Source organism: Epithele typhae (genome assembly GCF_022376455.1).
Source record: "Epithele typhae strain CBS 203.58 chromosome Unknown BXZ73scaffold_12, whole genome shotgun sequence".
Lineage (NCBI taxonomy): Eukaryota > Fungi > Basidiomycota > Agaricomycetes > Polyporales > Epitheliaceae > Epithele > Epithele typhae.
In genome coordinates, this window is record NW_025954203.1 from 173,441 (window position 1) to 189,275 (window position 15,835).

Below are 15,835 nucleotides of genomic sequence, written 5' to 3' on the forward strand. Positions count from 1 at the left end.
TCATCACCTTGGAGACGCTCTTCACGGCACTCAGCCAGCTTGCCGTGGTGAGCGCGCCCACCAGTGCGCCTCCATCGCACGCGAGTTCAACTTCTCCGAGACGATGTTTCCTTACGACGCTGAGGACGGCACAGATGGCGAAAACAAGTCAGGGTGCGAATTGCATTCATAGCTTCAATGCCCTTCCAACCATCTTCAAGCTCAACATCCATGCTCGAGATGGCTCAGACATCCCCTGGGTAGGCCACCCGACTCGTCCATCCGCCAGCGTGATGCCCCTCGCGTGGACGTCTTCTCCGTCGAGTCGGGCGCGCTCGCCGCCGCGCATGTGGAGGTCGTGGCTCGCCTTCAACTCGCGCGAACGTTTGCTCAGGCACGGTGCTTATCCCTCCCTCGTTCTCGTCAGCGTATTTATCTCGACATGGTGGGCCCGTCGGACTCCCTCCCCGAGAGATCGAGTCGCGATGGATGACCCCGAGGATACCGCGTTTCATGCGTTCGGCCCATGTATCTCCCCCTACGCGAGTGTACGAATCGCTGAAATTCATTTGTATGTCGTAGAGGAGAGTGACTCGAGGCGGTGCAGTATCGTGTGGAAAGAGAGATACCCGGGCCCGGCGCTAGCACTCTTCGGCCGGGTTCTGGTATCTAAGCGCTGAATATCAAATGAATACCGCCGATACCGCCGATACGCCGTGGACGCCTCAGGTCACTCGCATGCCACTGAACGAGTACCAACTCCAGTAACATCATAGTGGTATGCGGCTTGGTTGTTTGGACGTAGATAAGCACACGTTCGCGTTAGGGATGTCATTTACCCGCAGTATAGATTCTCAAATTTTTGAATTCGGGTGAGTCGGAGCCAAAAGGAAGATGAGATCAACGGGTGCTATGTATGTGAGACGGGCCTTAGTCACAGTGGTAGCTACTCGTACCTGACATCGTCGCGGCACCGCCGGTGAAACCGTATGGGAGTCATCAAATAACTACATATGCCGACGGACTTTTCCAACTGAAAGGCCCCAGTGCTCGCCACGAATATGGCCACCAGCCCATTCCTCTCAACTTGGGCCGCGCAGTCACCACTAGTACTCTCAGTCCAGCATTCCGCGTTCAATCCACCTCTCCTTTCATTCGGACTTGCCAAGGAGAACGAGTACGTTGTCTTCATTGCCACAACTCAGACGCGCTCTGAACAATGCTTCCAGATTCTGGGCTAACGCGCTCAGCTACCCTGCCGTTCTTTCCGTCGCGTCTCTGGGTGTTCTCGTCCTCCAGCTCGTCTCGCGCACATCCCTCGCCCGCAGGGTCCTAGGGCGTTATGCCAGCGGAGAGGAGGACCCGTATGTGGAAGGACTGTCGGTAGTGGCCGGGGTCGGTGGGCCAGTCATTTTCGCTTTCAAGCTCGCGCGTTTCATCGCCACCTTCGCCCTCCTCGGCCTCTCAATCGCTGGCCTCGCCACTCGCAAGTTGGAGCTTGAGTCGGAAACGTTTTTTGACGCGTATTGGGTCGGAATAGGGCTTACTGGGACCTACGTGCGTCTTCTTTTTCTCTTGCTGCATTCACCCACCGACCCCTGCCCCAGGCTTACGCGTCGCTGCTCGCATTCGTGACTCTTCTCTCGCGACCGAGCCTCAACAAGGCGATCACTGCGCACCTTGTGTTTGTGCTCGGCGTCGTCTGGTTCGTGTATGCGTACCGCGACCTCTGGCCTCTAGCAACCTTCACTCTCGCCCCGGCCGATGCTTTGGAGGGTGCACTGTTGTGGGCGAAAGTGGGAGTGTTGTCGTTTGCTGCGGTCTTTGTACCTCTTTTCATTCCGCACCAATACGTTCCCGTCGACCCTAAGGTAAGGCATCCAGGCTCTGTCCGTCTATCAGCAAGGGTTCGGTTGGGATTCGGTTTGCTCTGCCTAACAAGCGGGTGTTGGAGTCACCTCTGACTCAGAACCCCTTGTTTCGGCGGGGGAAACCGAGAACCACACCGAAAGATGGGCGAAGCCGTGTTGTTGTCAATATTGCAGCACTAACACAGATTCCCAGAATCCAGCGAAGGAGGTCAACAAGGAGCAGACTGCATCTTATGTGTCGACAGTGCTGTATACGTTCCTGGACAGTTTGATCTGGAAGGCCCACAAAGTTCCTCATCTCCCGTATGAAGAGCTACCGCCACAGGCGGACTATGATCGCACCGAGTACTTGATCAAGAGGGCGTTCCCGGTATGCACTTCCTGTCCTGTTCAATTGCTAGTAGCTGATTCACCCACAGGAACTCGACCCGTTCCAAGTCAAGAAGAAACGTCATCTGTTCTTCGGATTCATGAAAGTATTCAGGACGGAGTACATCCTCCTGGTGATTCTGCTCCTCATAGAGGTAATGTTCATTGTTTCCCCTGTGACAGCCCTCTCCCATACTCAAGCCACCATCACAGATCGCTGCGACGTTTGCCAGCCCCATCGGCATCTACCAACTTCTCCACTACCTCGAGACCGAGGGAGTCGGCGCCGTCGTTCGCCCCTGGGTCTGGATCCTTTGGCTGTTCCTTGGCCCGACCATCAGTTCGTTCTCGTTCCAGCTGTACATTTTCATCCAAACCCGCAGCCTGGTTCGCACCGAGGCGATTATCACCGAGCTCGTCTTCGATCACGCCCTGCGCATCCGGATGAAGGCGGACACTACCGGCGACTCCCCCACACCGAGCCGCGCCAATACCGCCTCGCAAACTCCGGAGACAGCATCACTGGCTGAAGAGGGTGAAGGCGCGGAGGAAGGAGACGAGCGCACAGTGCGCGCGAGCACTGTCAGCGAAGGGTCGACCGTTGTAGCGCAGGAGGACGGGAAGAAGAAAGAAGCGGAGAAGGTCGTAGAAGCGAAGTCTGCGGACGCCGGCAACCTCGTAGGGAAGATCAACAACCTGGTCACCACGGATGCTACCAACATCGTTAACGGCCGTGATTTTCTGTTCCTGGGTGAGTGTATTCCTGGTCACACCGGGGTCTTCGCTGACTTGTGCCATCGGCAGTAATCTATGCTCCTGTTCAGATTATCTCGTGCATCACGTTTTTGTACATCCTCCTTGGGTGGAGCGCGCTCGTCGGACTTGGCTCCATCATTATCCTGTTTCCGCTCCCCGGGTATCTTGCGTCGAAACTCCAGAAGGTCTCGCAGGAGAAGATGAAGAGGGTGCGTTCAGTGAGTCCCACGTTCGGGACATTGTACTCATCAACTCTATCCAGACCGATGCACGTGTGCAGAATGTCACCGAAAGTGTGTATACTCTCGCCTTTCTAGCTCTCTCGTGCAAGCTGACATAACTGTCAGCGATGAATGTTCTGCGTATGGTCAAGCTGTTCGGTTGGGAGCCACGCGTGGCCGACCGACTTGCCGACAAGCGAGAGGACGAACTGACCTGGATTCGTCACTTCAAGATTCTTGAGTTACTGAACAAGAACGTCAAGTGAGACACTGCGCGCCCCCACGTTGTGGTCATACTGATCATGGAATACAGCTTCATCATCCCCGTGATCACTATGATGCTCACATACACCACTTACGTGAGACTATCCGAGGCTCAATTATCTGCACCATGCTTACCTCCACATTCATAGACTGTCGTGATGGGAGAGATTCTGACCGCGTCTCGTGTATTCTCTTCCATGGCTGGTGAGATATTTCCCTATACATTGGGAATGTCCCTTACGTAGCGTCTGGTAGTGTTCGACGCTTTGCGGGGGCAGTTGGATATGGTCTTCATGTTCGTACCGAGGATCATTCAAGGTGCGCTTTCTTTGCTTTCTCGTAGGACAGCACCCGCTGACCTCGTTCGCGTTCTCCATCGACAGCCAGGGTCTCGCTGGACCGTGTCTACAGGTTCCTTTATGATACTGAGCTGCTTGACCGCTTCGCCACCAAAGATGCTACATCTGCAGAGGCCGTCGTCCCCCCGCAAACTGTGATCGAGAGCGACAAGATCGGGATCCGCAACGCGACGTTCACCTGGTCTAGCGACAGCGACAGCACCGTCACACCCGGCGTGGGCCGGCGCAACTTCGTGCTCAGGATCGATGAAGACGTCGCGTTCCGCAGGGGAGCGACAAACCTCGTTGTAGGCCCGACCGGCTCTGGGAAGACTTCGCTGCTCATGGCGATGCTTGGCGAGTTGCACTACATCCCTTCTGGACCGGATTCGTACGTGAGTCTGCCGAGGGCGGGAGGTGTTGCGTTTGCGGCGCAGGAGTCGTGGGTCCTCAATGAGACATTCAAGGTACGGGTTAGCGATGCCCGTACATATGCGCTGTACTGATGCCGATACGCAGGAGAACATCTTGTTCGGATCACCATTCGACGAGGAACGCTATAACAAAGGCGAGTTTTTGTAACGAAAATGCTTTAGTGCTCCATCTGACCACTTCCGGTGCAGTGATCTACCAGTGTGCGCTCAGGCGCGACCTCTCGTTGTTCGACGCCGGTGACATGACGGAGGTCGGAGAGAAAGGGCTGACGCTCTCCGGTGGGCAGAAGGCGCGCATCACGCTCGCTCGGGCGGTTTACTCGAAAGCGGACATCCTGCTCCTCGACGACATTCTCGCGGCACTCGATGTACACACGGCCCGATGGATCGTCGACAAATGCTTCAAGGGCGATTTGCTCAAGGGTCGAACCATCATCCTTGTGGTAAGCAGCCGTCATACCAACCTCTCGATGTTGCTCATTCAGGACTGTAGACGCACAATGTGGCGCTGGCGAGTCCCATCGCGGACTACGTCGTGTCTCTCGGCACGGATGGGCGCGTTTCCAGCCAAGGCACTCTTTCAAAGGTCCTCACGGGGGATGCTGAGTTGTCGAAGGAGCTTGCTCAGGAGGAAGCGGAGCTGAAGAAGACTCAAGAGGCCGTTGACGATGCCGAATTTGAGGCCGTCACGACCAAGAGTGATGGGAAGCTCATCGTCGCGGAGGAAATCGCCGAAGGTCACGTCAGCTGGTCTGCAGGTCAGCGCTCGCCCATCCTATGTGTGATACGCGTCCTCATCTATAGCCATAGTGCGGCTGTACCTGAGTAGCATGGGCGGCAGACACGCGGTCTTATTTTGGTTCACGACCCTGATCATGCTCGCGCTGGTCGAAACTGCACAAGTACTCCAAACATACTGGCTTGGCTATTGGGCGGCGCAGTACGAAGAGCATGACCCAAGCGAGGTCAGTGTGGCATAGTGAGTGATCCATCCGCTCTGTGAAGGGGATATCATGTTCTAATCTTCTGCTTCAGCTACCTCGGTGTCTACAACCTCCTACTAGCCGTGGCGATCATATCCATCGTGGTCAGTTACACCGTGTATATGTTCGGTGTCCTCCGCGCGTCGCGTGTTTTGCACAAGGAACTTGTCCAGTCCATCTTTAGAGCGACGTTGAGGTAAGTTTGCATCTCTTTCTTGCAACGCTGTCTCGTACTCATCGGTGAACAGATGGCTCGACAAGACGCCCATGTCTCGCATCCTCACTCGCAGCACTCAAGACATCTCTGCCATCGACGGCACCTTCCCCAGCGAGTTGATCTCGGTTCTGGAGATCACCTCATCGATGCTCGCCAAGTTCATTGCCGTCATCTACTTCTCCCCCATCTTCACCATCCCTGGTATTGTCGTCTCCGCTCTTGGAGGTTGGTGCGGTCAGCTTTATATCAAGGCACAGCTCTCGATAAAGCGAGAGATGAGCAACGCCCGTGCACCCGTCCTCGGCAACTTTGGGTCAGCGATCTCCGGCCTCACCTCAATCCGTGCGTACGGCGCTGAAGAGCAATTCCGCTTGGAGCTCCACCGGCGCGTGAACAAATACGTGCGCACCGCTCGCGCCTTCTACAATCTCAACCGTTGGGTGTCGATCCGCATCGACGCGCTGGGCGCGGCATTCGCCGCGGGTCTGGCGGCTTACCTGGTTTACGGAAGGACCACACACGCGGGCAACATCGGCTTCTCCCTCAACATGGCGGGTGAGTTTTCTGTGGTCACCGCCGGCATGTATGCGTGTGTGCTGACGCGTCGGCGTCAGTTGGGTTCAGCAGCATGATCCTGTGGTGGATCCGCGTCCTCAACGAGTTCGAGGTCAGCGGCAACAGCGTCGAGCGCATCCAGCAGTACCTCGCGATCGAGCACGAGCCTGAGCCGACTGTTGACGGTGTCCCTCCCGCGTACTGGCCGGCATCTGGAAGTCTCCGTGTCGAGAAGTTGTCTGCGCGCTACTCTGCCGATGGCCCTCGCGTCCTGCATGAGATCTCGTTCGAGGTCAAGTCCGGGGAGCGCGTCGGCATCGTCGGCCGTACGGGCAGTGGGAAGAGCTCGTTGACGCTCGCGCTCCTCCGACTCATCCTTACAGAAGGCAAGGTGTACTACGACGGGATAGCCACGGACACGGTCAACCTGGATGCGCTGCGGTCGAACGTCACGATCATCCCGCAAGTCCCGGAACTGCTCAGCGGAACGCTCCGACAGAACTTGGATCCGTTCTCGCAGTACGATGACTCAGTTCTTAACGACGCTCTGAGGGCGGCCGGGCTGTTCTCGCTCCAAAACGAGACAGATGAAGGACGGATCACGCTCGACTCCGCGGTCTCGAGTGGAGGAAGCAATCTGTCGGTCGGCCAGAGGCAGATCTTAGCGCTTGCGAGAGCGATCATCCGGCAGAGCAAGTTGCTGATCCTCGATGAGGCGACGTCCGCAATCGGTGAGTTCGTTCTTGCAGTCTACGCTAGACAGCAGCTGAGATGCGGTACACAGATTACGAGACGGACGAGGTCATCCAGAAGTCTCTTCGTGAAGAGCTCGGCGCAGACGTCACTCTTCTCACAATCGCTCACCGCCTGCAGACGATCATGGACGCGGACAAAATCCTCGTATTGGATGCCGGTCATATCGTGAGTGAAGCCCCTTGCGCGTGCCCACGATCCACCCTAACGAGGCTGTTATGCACAGGTCGAATTCGGCGCTCCCGCCGAGCTCCTGAAAAATGAGCAGGGGAAGCTTCGCGCACTCGTTGATGAGAGCGGTGACAAGGAGAAGCTGTACGAAATGGCGTTCAGCTCATCGAAGAGTACTTGATAGACGGTAGATTTTCGTATCATTATACAGGTATCTTAGATGTGTTGGTGACCTGCATATCTTATGTCGACCCTCTTCAACGTGTACTCGCATTGCCTATGCGGTTTCCTTATGCGAGACAGCGGGTGATGTACCCCGAAGGACAGTCGCCCCAGGGCAGTACTAGCGCCCCCAACGGGAATGAAGTTCGACGTGACCATGTCGATCTTCCGCAGCGTCTCATGGGAATCTCAGATGTTCAAGAGACTTCTCTGGAAGCGCGCTCTTCGCAGAAGAAGGGCAAGATACGCATGCGGCTAGAACTGTGTTCGCCCCATATGCATCCTGCGCAATGGCAGTCTCAGGCGCGGAGGCAGTTCAATGATAGTCTTGGCCTTTTGTGCCCCTGCAGCCGCCGCACCTGCGCTGAGTGCGCATGGTGCGCACTGCGCACTGTGTCACAAACTCCGAGCTAGCTGTTACAGCCAAATACCCCGGCTCGTGCCAGCCATCGCGAAGCGGGAGAGCGGGTGAACGTTGACGGCACCGAATAAGTTTCCATCGCCCCCCGCAGCGTCTCCACATCCCCTCCAGACTTCCCGAATAAAGAGTATATCTAACTTCGAGCGCAGACAGAGTATTGAGCACGCCCCCGGGGTGAAGCTTCTTGAAGTTAACACAGTACGCGTAATTCGGAGTTTCGGGCCCGAAGCTCCGGCAACGGGTATTACGGGCACGACCTGGCCGGACCCGGGTCCAATCTTGTCTCACACTCTGCCCACCTGTTCCTGATTCCAATATTAAATGCTATATACACAACGTACAATCGGCAAGGCTCACGGTGTTCACCGCGGCCATGGTCGCTGGCTTGCTCCCTTCAACATGGGTCACGCAGGCACCACTGCTTCACCCTCACGCGTTCGTGCTTCTGCCTGCTGAATCCCATCCGTTTGAACTCTTCAAGGTGACTCAGTAAGCGCTAGTTTTATCCCGTGTATCTGTCAACGAGACTGAGGATCATTGTCTCCAGAACCTGTAGTAATACACTCACCTACCCCGCGGTTCTCTCTGTCGCATCTTTGGTTGTTCTCGCCCTCCAGCTAGCCTCGCGCACCACCCTCGCACGCAGACTCTCCACCAAGTTCTCGGGTTGCGATGTTCCCCAGGAAGAAGAGTCGTGTGTGGAAGGGCAGTCGCCAGTGGCCAGGGTAGGAGGAACAGTCATTTTCTCCTTCAAACTCGCGCGTTTCTTCTCCACCCTTGCCCTTCTCGGCTTTTCAATCGCTGGCTTGGCCACTTCGAAGCCGGATTTAGGGCAGGAGGGGTCGCTTCGCGCGTACTGGGCAGGAGTAGGGCTTACGGGAACATATGTGCGTCCTCTTCTCGCTCTCCTACGTCCCTCGCTGATCCTGGCTGTAGGCATACGCCTCGCTCCTCGCGTTCGCCAGTGTCCTCTCTCGCCCCAGTCTCAACAGGCTGTTTACTGGGCATCTTGTGTTCGTCCTCCTGGTCATCTGGTGCGTATATGTGTACCGCGACCTCTGGCCTCTCGCAACCTTCACCCTCGTGCCGGCGGACGCAGCGGAGGGCGCGCTGCTGTGGGCAAAACTCGGGCTCCTGTCATTTGCCGCGGTTTTTGTACCGCTGTTCATACCGCACCAGTACGTGCCGGTCGACCCCAAGGTGAGAAGCTTGGTGTCGGAAGCATGGCAACGCTCAAGCCGCCTGTACAGAACCCGGCTCAGGATGTCAACACGGAACAGACCGTGTCTTACGCGTCGTTCTTGGTGTACACGTTCATGGGTAATCTGATCTGGAAAGCTCACCGCGTCCCACATCTTCCGTACGAAGAGCTTCCACCTCAAGCAGACTATGACCGCATCGAGCATCTGGTGACAAGAGCATCCCCGGTGAGTCGACCCAAATGTACTGTGTATTCTCATAGGCTAAAGTCCCCCAAGGAACTCGATCCATTCCAAGTCAAGAAGAGACGTCATCTCTTCTTCGGGTTCATGAAGATATTCCGGATGGACTACGTCGCTGTTGTTATCTTGCGCCTCATCGAGATCGGGTCGACGTTCGCCAGTCCAATTGCTATCTACCAGTTGCTCAACTACCTCGAGACCGGCGGTGTTGGTGCCGTAGTCCGCCCCTGGGTCTGGATCCTTTGGTTGTTCCTCGGGCCTGTTGTCGGCTCGCTTGCGTTCCAGCTCTATATCTTCATCCAAACTCGTAACCTGGTCCGCACGGAGGCGATCATCACCCAGCTCGTCTTCGACCACGCGCTTCGCATCCGGATAAAGGCAGACACAGCCGACGAGTCCCCTGCACCGAGCCGTGCAACTACTGCTCCGCAGACTCCGGACACCGCTTCATTGGGCGAGGAAAACTCCGGTTCGGAGGAGGAAGATGAGCGCACTGCGCGCGCAAGCACGGTCAGCGAGGCATCAACCGCCGTGACACAGAATGATGACAAGAAAGGGGAGGCGAAGCCGGCTGCAAAGTCGGCGGACGCCGGCAACCTCGTGGGGATGATCAACAACCTCGTCACCACGGATGCGACCAACATCGTTGAAGGCCGCGATTTCTTGAAATTGAGTGCGTGCCTTCCCACTGTGATGCGTTGTACACTGATGTGTGTCATCCGTAGTCATTTTTGCCCCGGCCGAGGCCATCGTGTCTATGACGTTCTTGTACACGCTGCTCGGCTGGAGCGCGCTCGTTGGTTTGGCATCCATCATCCTACTCTTCCCACTTCCGGGGTATCTCGCCGCTCGTCTTCAGAAGGTTTCGAGGGAGAAGATGAAGAAGGTACGACGGGCGATCTTCTTCCCTCCGGTTACTCCCACTTATACTCGTGCCAGACCGACGCTCGGGTGCAAAATGTCACGGAAAGTACGTATGGTGCCAATTTGTTCGTGAATGCAACCTGACCTGTTCATAAGCCATGGGCGTTTTGCGCATGGTCAAGCTGTTTGGTTGGGAGCCCCGCGTCGCAGATAGACTTGCCGACAAGCGAGAGGATGAGCTGACCTGGCTCCGCAACTTCAAAATCCTCGAGTTGCTCAACCGGAACGTCAAGTAAGATTTCCACTGGATCATGTCTTCGGCTGCTCTGACAGGAACTTGGGATGCAGCTTCATAATCCCTGTGATCACCATGATCCTCACCTACTCCACTTATGTGAGATGTCTGACGTTCAATCCTCCGTACCGTACTCACTCACGTCCGCAACATAGACTCTCGTGATGGGCGAGGTTCTCACCGCATCTCGTGTATTCTCATCCATGGCTGGCGAGTTTTATTCATTCATCTCGCAGACGACTTCGCTCATTCTTCTTGCATAGTATTTGACTCATTGCGCGGGTTAATGATGATGACCTTCATGTACATGCCCCGGGTCGTCCAAGGTGCGCTTTCTTCTCTTTCGCGGAACCTGGTCCATCCGGCCTTGGTTGTGACCCCTGTCCCCAGCCAAGGTCTCGCTCGACCGCGTCGGCAACTTCCTTTACGACACGGAGCTTCTCGACGGTTTCGCAAACAAGGACGCCGCGTCCGCAGAGGTCGTCGTCCCCCCGAACACCGCGATCGAGAGCGACAAGATCGGGATCCGTAACGCCGCGTTCACCTGGTCGGGCGACAATGACGGCACCATCACCCCCGGTGCGACTCGACGCAGCTTCGTGCTGAAAATTGATGAAGAGGTCACGTTCCGCCGGGGCAAGACGAACCTCATCGTCGGTCCGACTGGATCCGGGAAAACGTCGCTTCTCATGGCGATGCTCGGCGAGCTGCACTACATTCCCCATGGTCCGGACTCGTACGTAAGCCTGCCGAGAGCGGGGGGGATCGCGTTTGCAGCGCAAGAGTCATGGGTCCTCAATGAGACAGTCAAGGTACTCGGTTGCAATTGCTGCATTATTGCATATATGTGCCGTGCTTACGCCAATAAATAGGAGAACATTTTGTTCGGGTCACCGTACGACGAGGAACGTTACAACCAAGGTGAGCCTCCGTGACGGAAGGAGGCCTTGTAGTTAATCGCCCTTCATGCAGTCATCTACCAGTGTGCACTCAGGCGTGACCTCTCCCTCTTCGATGCGGGAGACATGACCGAGGTCGGCGAGAAGGGATTGACGCTCTCGGGGGGCCAGAAGGCGCGGATTACGCTGGCCCGTGCGGTATACTCAAAGGCGGACATCCTGCTCCTCGACGACATCCTGGCGGCGCTGGATGTGCACACGGCCCGGTGGATCGTCGACAAATGTCTTAAGGGCGACTTGCTCAAGGGCCGCACCGTGATACTCGTGGTAAGGAGTCTCCACATCAACAATTTGACGTCGCTCACCCATCTCTGTAGACACACAACGTGGCCATGGCCAGTCCCATCGCAGATTATGTTGTCTCTCTCAGTACGGACGGACGGGTGTCAGGCCAGGGCACTCTGTCCAAAGTCATCGCGAAGAACGATGAGTTGTCGAAAGAGCTTGCCCAAGAAGAGGCTGAGCTCAAGAAAACCGAAGACACCGTCGATACTGCTGAATTCGAAGCAGAAGTCGCAACCAAGGCCGACGGGAAGCTCATCGTCGCGGAGGAAATCGCGGTGGGTCATGTCAGCTGGTCTGCATGTGAGTGTTCGCGCATTGCGCCACACATGGGCTTCGTCCCTGACGAAATCGTCAGTGTTTCTCTATCTTGGCAGCATGGGCGGTGGGCACGCGATCCTGTTCTGGTTCACTGCCCTTTTCATGCTCGTCCTCGTCGAAACCATGACAGTCCTTCAAACATACTGGCTAGGCTATTGGTCAACGCAGTACGAAGGGCACGATCCGAGCGAAGTCAGCGTGGTATAGTGAGTGGCTTGCTTCATTGGGGTTTTCTAGCATTCTTATCGTTCTGTGCAGCTACCTCGCGATCTACACCCTTTTGTTGGCCGTCGCCGTTATATCCATGACGGTTTGTTACACCGTATACATGTTCGGGATCCTTCGTGCTTCGCGCATCCTACACAAGACACTCGTTCAGTCTGTCTTCAGGGCGACATTGAGGTAAGCTCCCTCCACACCACCATTCGGTTAACACCAACTAATGAATAAACAGATGGCTCGACAGGACCCCCATTTCTCGTGTCCTCGCTCGTTGCACCCAAGACATCTCATCTATCGACAGCGCTTTCCCCAGCCTATTGATCACGGTTCTCCAGATCACTACATCGATGCTCACCAAGTTTATTGCTGTCGTCTACTTCTCCCCCATTTTCATTATCCCCGGAATTGCGATCTCCGCCGTCGGGGGCTGGTGCGGCCAGCTGTACATCCACGCGCAGCTCTCGGTCAAGCGGCAGATGAGCACCGCCAAGGCGCCCGTTCTCGGCAACTTCGGCTCCGCCATTTCCGGCCTCCCCTCGATCCGCGCGTACGGCGCCCAGGAGCAGTTCCGCGCAGAGCTCTACCGGCGGGTGGACAAATATGTGCGCGTCGCGCGCACGTATTACAACCTCAACCGTTGGGTCTCGATCCGCATCGACGCCTTGGGCGCGGCGTTCGCCTCGGGTCTGGCAGCGTACCTTGTCTATGGACGCGCTACGCATGCGGGCAACATTGGGTTCTCCCTCAACATGGCTGGTAAGCTCTCCGCCTGTGTGTCTCTCATGGATGAATGTATACCAACACGTGCGCTCTAGTTGGCTTTAGTAGCATGATCCTTTGGTGGATCCGCATCCTCAACGAGTTCGAGGTCAACGGGAACAGCGTCGAGCGCATCCAGCAGTACCTCACGATCGAGCACGAGCCTGAACCGGCCTCGGATGGCGTCCCTCCCGCGTACTGGCCTGCCTCCGGCAGTCTACGTGTCGAGAAGTTGTCTGCGCGCTACTCTGCCGATGGCCCTCGCGTCCTGCACGAGATCTCGTTCGAGGTCAAGTCCGGGGAGCGCGTCGGTATCGTCGGTCGCACCGGGAGCGGGAAGAGCTCTCTGACTCTGGCGCTCCTCCGGCTCATCCTCACAGAAGGCAAAGTGTACTACGACGGGATAGCCACGAACTCGATAAATCTGGACGCCCTTCGGTCGAACATTACCATCATCCCGCAAGTCCCGGAACTGCTGAGCGGAACGCTGCGACAGAACCTGGATCCGTTCTCGCAGTACGATGACTCAGTTCTCAACGACGCTCTGAGGGCGGCCGGGTTGTTCTCGCTGCAAGCCGAGACGGACGAAGGACGGATCACGCTCGACTCTGCGGTCTCGAGTGGAGGAAGCAATCTGTCGGTCGGCCAGAGGCAGATCTTAGCTCTCGCGCGGGCGATCATCCGGCAGAGCAAGCTGCTGATCCTCGATGAGGCGACGTCCGCAATCGGTGAGTTCGTTCTTGCAGTCTGTGACGCTAGACAGCAGCTGAGATGCTGCACACAGATTATCAGACGGACGAAGTCATTCAGAAGTCTCTTCGGGAAGAGTTGGGCGCGGACGTCACGTTGCTCACGATCGCGCACCGTCTGCAGACCATCATGGACGCGGACAAGATCCTCGTGTTGGACGCCGGTCGGATCGTGAGTGACGTTCCGTGCTTATGTGCGCCTTTCACCTTAACATCGTTGTTCTGCGCAGGTCGAGTTTGGGTCACCCAGTGAGCTCCTCAAGAACGAGCAGGGCAAGCTCCGCGCGCTGGTTGACGAGAGTGGCGATAAGGAGAAGCTGTATGAGATGGCGTTCAAGGCGTCGAAGAGTACTTGATGGACGTTTGATGTAACTCTGGACCATTTCGTGGCGGCCCGACGGACGATGTAGCTTAGAAAGCGCCCACCGACTACCGCAGCAACATTGGTCGTATTATAAGCTGCTTCCCTGCTGTCCTCGCCAAGTAACCCCGCACGATCAGCATGCCCGACGCACAGAGCCAACGTCCCACTCCTGCCGACGCTCCGTTCAACCAGGCGAATGCGGACACCATCCTCCGCAGCGCGGACCTCGTCGATTTTCGCGTACACCGCCTTATCCTCAGCCAGGCATCCCCCTTCTTCGCCGACATGTTCTCACTGCCGCAGCCACTCGGCGTCGAGCAGAGAGTTCCCGTGATCGACGTATCCGAGGACAGCAAGACCTTGCGTTATCTTCTCTCGGCTTGCTATCCGACCGACCGGCCGGAAGTGGAGACTCTGGAAGAAATCGTGCCTGTCCTCGTGGCCGGGATGAAGTACTCCATGGACTGGTTGGCCAAAACTCTGTCCAAGTCCCTCGTCGCCCTCATTCCTCAGGATCCGCTGCAAGTGTGGGCCCACGCCTGTCGCTCAGAGCTCCCCGTTGTCGCAAGGCTGGCAATCTCGGACATCAGGCGTCGAGGCACGGCCGAGAAGCCGGCGATCAGGGTTTTGGACGACATGATCAGAGAGGCTGGCGTCGTCAGCCTCTTCCAGGGCATCAACTCCGGGACGTACTTCCGCCTCCGACAGAGCATCCGCCGCTCCAGCGAAAACTCTTTTGTCATCCGACCCCCTCCCCATTACTTTCCTGAGAGTTCCCGCCCAATCCCACCGACAAAAAAACTCCCCTTCGTTCTCGCGAACCCCAGACCTGATATCGCACTGAAATGCTACGACAGCGACGTCATCATCGAGGCTCACGGACTCATGGTCGCTCTCCAATTCCCACGAGTCCTTCATCTTGAGATCTTGAGACTCCGTCGTCGTCACACAGCCTGCACTCGTCCAAGGCAGCCTCCATCCCTACGCACCACGTTGACATGCCCTTCACGACGCTGTGCAACCTGCTCGGAGCGTGCTACAAAGGCGTTTCAGCAATACCCACCGACGTCGACGCTGTCGCTCAAATGCTGCGCCAATGCCAACGGTATCAAGTCGCCGCACCCATCGAGTCGCTCGTCAGACAGCGATGGGACGAAGTCTCGACCGCCTCTCCCTTGGAGGCCTATTTCGCCGCTGTCCGGCACGGGATCCGCGCCGGGGACGTGCAGGCGGCCGCGGAGAAGACCTTGGACATCACCCTCCTGAAGAGCTATACGACGCTCATGGAGGAAGTGCACGCTTCCGCCTACCACTTCCTCTTGCTGTTCCACTCCGCCGCGTGCGCAAGGGTGTGCGCGCAGTACCGCCGCGCCAGCCACATCTGGGAAGTCCGGGTCGGCGCACCCGCATCGACAAGAGCCCCTAGCACTGGTACTCACAACAAGGGCCGCCGGTCCTCCAACTTGCCCACGACGCCGTCGATACTTACTATGCTTCAGAGCGCCGAGGAAGCAGTCAGGGACGGGACGCGGGCGCCGCGGGCCAGTGTCTCCGACTTCGTTCTCGAGAACCTGTTGAAGAAAGTGTCCACGGCGGCCTCACCCGGAATCCAACTCGATGCGCTGCGTGAGGTGTGGCGGTTCTTGCAGCCGGGGATGTCGCAGGAACTTGCCTCTGTAAGTGCTCTTGTGTCAGGCCTTGCCAGCGATGCAAGTCCTTAGTCCGACGGCGCTCATGCCTTTCCAGTTGCCCCCCGTTCCCGTGATTTAGCACGCTGCAACACGGACGGAGTGGAAAGACCTTGAACGAGTCGGAGAGTACTTTTTCTACATAGTATCAGCATAATCAAACGCCTGCCAACCCAGCGTCGATGAATCCGATTGGTTTTGATCCACAACTTTGTAACCGACGGACGCGAGATCACTTAAGTAGCCGCCTGTAGAGTATTGCGTCACGACCACGTGACGCACACGATCACGTGGCCCCGATCCCACTCAGTGACACGCGTGACGTCATCTTCTGGT

The 15,835-nt window shown here is 56.9% G+C and overlaps 3 protein-coding genes across 3 annotated transcripts; all 3 read left to right on the forward strand.

The window, feature by feature from the left end:
- Positions 1–1,040: 1,040 nt before the first annotated feature.
- Positions 1,041–7,092, forward strand: BXZ73DRAFT_99482 (uncharacterized protein; the record flags this gene model as incomplete). Its single annotated transcript, XM_048028019.1, has 22 exons — positions 1,041–1,156; positions 1,209–1,536; positions 1,587–1,850; positions 2,044–2,220; positions 2,270–2,374; positions 2,433–2,970; positions 3,024–3,184; positions 3,238–3,268; positions 3,323–3,458; positions 3,510–3,555; positions 3,610–3,664; positions 3,716–3,778; positions 3,844–4,265; positions 4,318–4,376; positions 4,444–4,675; positions 4,726–4,990; positions 5,043–5,211; positions 5,268–5,411; positions 5,464–5,987; positions 6,047–6,718; positions 6,772–6,908; positions 6,967–7,092. 22 exons carry the CDS (start codon positions 1,041–1,043, stop codon positions 7,090–7,092), a joined length of 4,770 nt encoding a protein of 1,589 aa, XP_047879780.1.
- Positions 7,093–7,927: 835 nt separating this feature from the next.
- On the forward strand, positions 7,928–13,803 carry BXZ73DRAFT_99483 (uncharacterized protein; the record flags this gene model as incomplete). The annotated part of the gene is made up of 21 exons (XM_048028020.1): positions 7,928–8,043; positions 8,102–8,441; positions 8,491–8,754; positions 8,805–8,981; positions 9,033–9,669; positions 9,722–9,882; positions 9,936–9,966; positions 10,017–10,152; positions 10,209–10,254; positions 10,311–10,344; positions 10,392–10,481; positions 10,546–10,967; positions 11,028–11,076; positions 11,128–11,381; positions 11,432–11,699; positions 11,755–11,923; positions 11,976–12,119; positions 12,172–12,695; positions 12,755–13,426; positions 13,483–13,619; positions 13,678–13,803. The coding sequence occupies 21 exons, from the start codon at positions 7,928–7,930 to the stop codon at positions 13,801–13,803; spliced, it is 4,797 nt and encodes a 1,598-aa protein (XP_047879781.1).
- A 146-nt stretch (positions 13,804–13,949) lies between these two features.
- Positions 13,950–15,532, forward strand: BXZ73DRAFT_43725 (uncharacterized protein; the record flags this gene model as incomplete). Its single annotated transcript, XM_048019199.1, is given in 2 exon segments — positions 13,950–14,772; positions 14,784–15,532. The coding sequence occupies 2 exon segments, from the start codon at positions 13,950–13,952 to the stop codon at positions 15,530–15,532; spliced, it is 1,572 nt and encodes a 523-aa protein (XP_047879782.1).
- Positions 15,533–15,835: the final 303 nt, after the last annotated feature.